Source organism: Pediculus humanus, genomic scaffold, assembly GCF_000006295.1.
Source record: "Pediculus humanus corporis 1103172107613 genomic scaffold, whole genome shotgun sequence".
Taxonomy (NCBI): Eukaryota; Metazoa; Arthropoda; class Insecta; order Psocodea; family Pediculidae; genus Pediculus; species Pediculus humanus.
The window spans coordinates 509,417-512,533 of NW_002987227.1; the positions used below are offsets into that span (position 1 = coordinate 509,417).

At 19.2% G+C, this 3,117-nt stretch overlaps 1 protein-coding gene across 1 annotated transcript in view; it reads left to right on the top strand.

Moving 5' to 3' along the window:
* Positions 1-1,788: 1,788 nt before the first annotated feature.
* Phum_PHUM246100 (Secretory carrier-associated membrane protein, putative) overlaps positions 1,789-3,117 on the top strand; it is a gene marked incomplete at both ends in the record, with an annotated part of 2,826 nt that continues 1,497 nt past the window's right edge. Inside the window, 3 exons of the mRNA XM_002426238.1 lie at positions 1,789-1,836; positions 2,445-2,663; positions 2,855-2,882. Of these exons, the coding sequence (XP_002426283.1) occupies positions 1,789-1,836; positions 2,445-2,663; positions 2,855-2,882 (295 nt within the window). The remainder of the gene's footprint in view (positions 1,837-2,444; positions 2,664-2,854; positions 2,883-3,117) is intronic.

Below are 3,117 nucleotides of genomic sequence, written 5' to 3' on the forward strand. Positions count from 1 at the left end.
ATTATTTTCATCAATATGTCTTTGCAATCCTGAAACAAAAGTATAAATTTTATAAAAAAAAAAAGCATGACGAAACCTAAAAAAAAAAAAAATTAACAACAAACATTTTTTTGTTTATGTTCAATGTTTATTATTCACGCATTTAAATTGAATAAATGTTAATAATAATAATAATAATAATAATTATAATAATAATAATAATAGGAAACTATATAAAAAAAATACTGATTTTGTAATAATAATAAATAAAGTATTAAGTTTTGTACGATTGTATAATTTTTCTAAATAAATGTATTTATTTTTATTTAATTATTTATTTTTAAAAAATAATTATTGATGTATTTATTTAGATTATAAAAAAAAAAAAAAAAATTAAATGTACGCCTTCCATGTTCTTAAAAAAAAATGTTATAATTAAGCGACACACAATCAAAAAAAAAAAAAAAAAAAAAAATTAGAAAAATAAATGTAATTTTTTTTACAAGGGAACAATATTATTATTATATTATTATTATTTTTATCATAAATATTATTACTATACATAAAAAAAAATAAAAAAAATAGTTTTTGTCGGACAGTTTTAAAAAAAATTTTTTTTTTTTTTAAAAAATCAATAAAACTAAAATAGAAAATTCCTTGGATATATGTTTACCTGCGCGTAGGAAAAGTTTTTATTATTACATAATTATTATTATTATTATTATTTATTAAAATCATCTTTCATTTTTTTAACTTGGATAATATTTTTTGTAATATTTTTTTTTCAATAAAATTTATTTTTTTTTTTTAATAAAAATTATTAGTGAAATTAATTTTTTTATTCACCATCATTAAAATTTTTAATTCATTTTTTTTTTTTTTTTTTTATAGTTTTTATGTTATGCTATGAAAATTTTATTTTATCATTATTATTTGTAAACTTTATATATATTTTTATTTTGATATTAAATTTTTAAAAGAAAGTTGTGATGTATTTTTTACTGTGGCAAATATTCCTCATTAAACATATAAATACAATCAAAATATGAGAAACAATAGTTTGATAGCCTTGAAATTTTTTTTTTTTTGAATTTTTTTTCCTGTAAGTTTTTTCATAGTTTTGCATTTTACTTAAAACGACATTGTTATCAGTGATAATACAGTTATGCAGTGTTTATAAGCATATATGGAAATAATATGCATATATATTATTTTTTCCAATTTATTCAATTTTTACATATTCTTAGTCAATATTAATTAAAGTATGGGACTCGTAATAAATTAGAAAATATATCAGTAAAGAGAGAAGACAATAATATTTAGTCTTGGCCATATTATTACTATATTTTATACAGCATATATGGATGCATTATAAATTTAGTAAATAGAAAAACTAAAGAAAACAAGTTAAACATTAGTACAAATTTAGTCATACATTTACATTACACTAAAAAAATGAATTCATTTTTATAATGATATATACTTAAAATTATTTTTATACTAATCTAAAAAAAAAAAAAAGAAATAAAAAGAAAAATGGATTCCTTACGTATAAATTGAATAATTTTCGAACACATGATTTTAGGCATTTAGGCGAGGCCAATATCTTGTCCGTTACACACACACACACACACTCATTCAATGGTTAAAAATTTTCCTTTGATTATTAAATTATATGACGTCGGATTTTACTTTCTATGAAATGTTAACTTTTTAGTGTGTTTGTGGAGATCGCATAAATATGTGATGTTATTATCTATACTTATTTATTTTTATTTAGAGTTACAATAAGTTTTTTTAAGTAGTAGTATGTCGGGATTTGAAGATAATTTTTTTGATGATAATAATCCATTTAATGTAAGTAAAAAATTTGTCGACTTTTTTTTAATTTTTCGCTTCTTTCAATATCATTATTATTTATATAACTGTGTTTAATAATAATGTTGGAAATTTTTATTATTGATTTATATCGTTATTTATCTGAAAGTTTTTACAAGATTCGACTTGAATATAAACGTCTAATTAAAAATCAATTTTTATAAATTTTTTTTCTTTTTGTAATTTCCTTATTTATTTTAATAACGTGAATTTTTTTTTATTTTATTTTACAAAGTATTTACTTTTTGATTAATACAAATATAACTGTTGAATACGTTTCATAAGGTGATGTTTATATTAATATTATTATTACTGTTATAATTAGAATATATATTTTAAGTTAGTAATTATTCTTAGTTTCTTTTTATAATTTCAATTGATACAAAGCATATAATAATTTTGTGGCTTACATCTTATTCATTATTTAATTTTAGTGGTTTTTTTTGTTACTGATAAGATTGATCTTGGTAATCTAAGCCTTTTCATAATTATCTTATAATTAATAATGATGTTTCTCGATTGTGATTTTAAACACACCTCATTTAAATATGTTAGAGTTTAAAAGTAAAACATTTATTTGAGTATAGGATCCTTCTATTGCTGAAGTGACTCATCATGCTGGAAAAAATTCATCTGGTTTAGAAGGTTATTCTCCATTTGCTGCAAATTCCAAAGAAAATGCAGAATCAACACCAGTTGCAGGTCCTGCTATTATGCATCCAACCACTCAAGACATTTCCCCGAATCCAACTCAGTATAATAAAAATAATAAATCTGCTCCACAATACACTGTTGAAGAGTTGGAGGTAAAGAAATTTTTTTATTATTTTCAAAAAGATCAATTTTTCATTAAAAATAATAAATTGAATACCTATTTAATTAAAACAAGATTTTTTGCTTTTAAATCATTTTTCATTGTTGTATTGTATGATTTTGTTTTATGTATTAAAATATACATATTCAATTATAAAAAAAAAAAGGAAAATAATTAATTAAGTTAATTGATATAGAAAATTACATTAATGGTATTAAAATAATGATTTCAAGTTGGTTAAATGAATCTTTTTTGTTAATTCTGAACAATGATAAACTGCAGTTAATATTCCTACACAATATTTCAATATTTTCTCGCTACCATTTTTACTAGAAGAAATAAATTTTATAATTGTTTATTTTTTAATTATTATTATTATTCACTATCAAACATGTCAGAAAATTACATATTTACATAGTATGCTAACATTCAATAAAATAAATTTT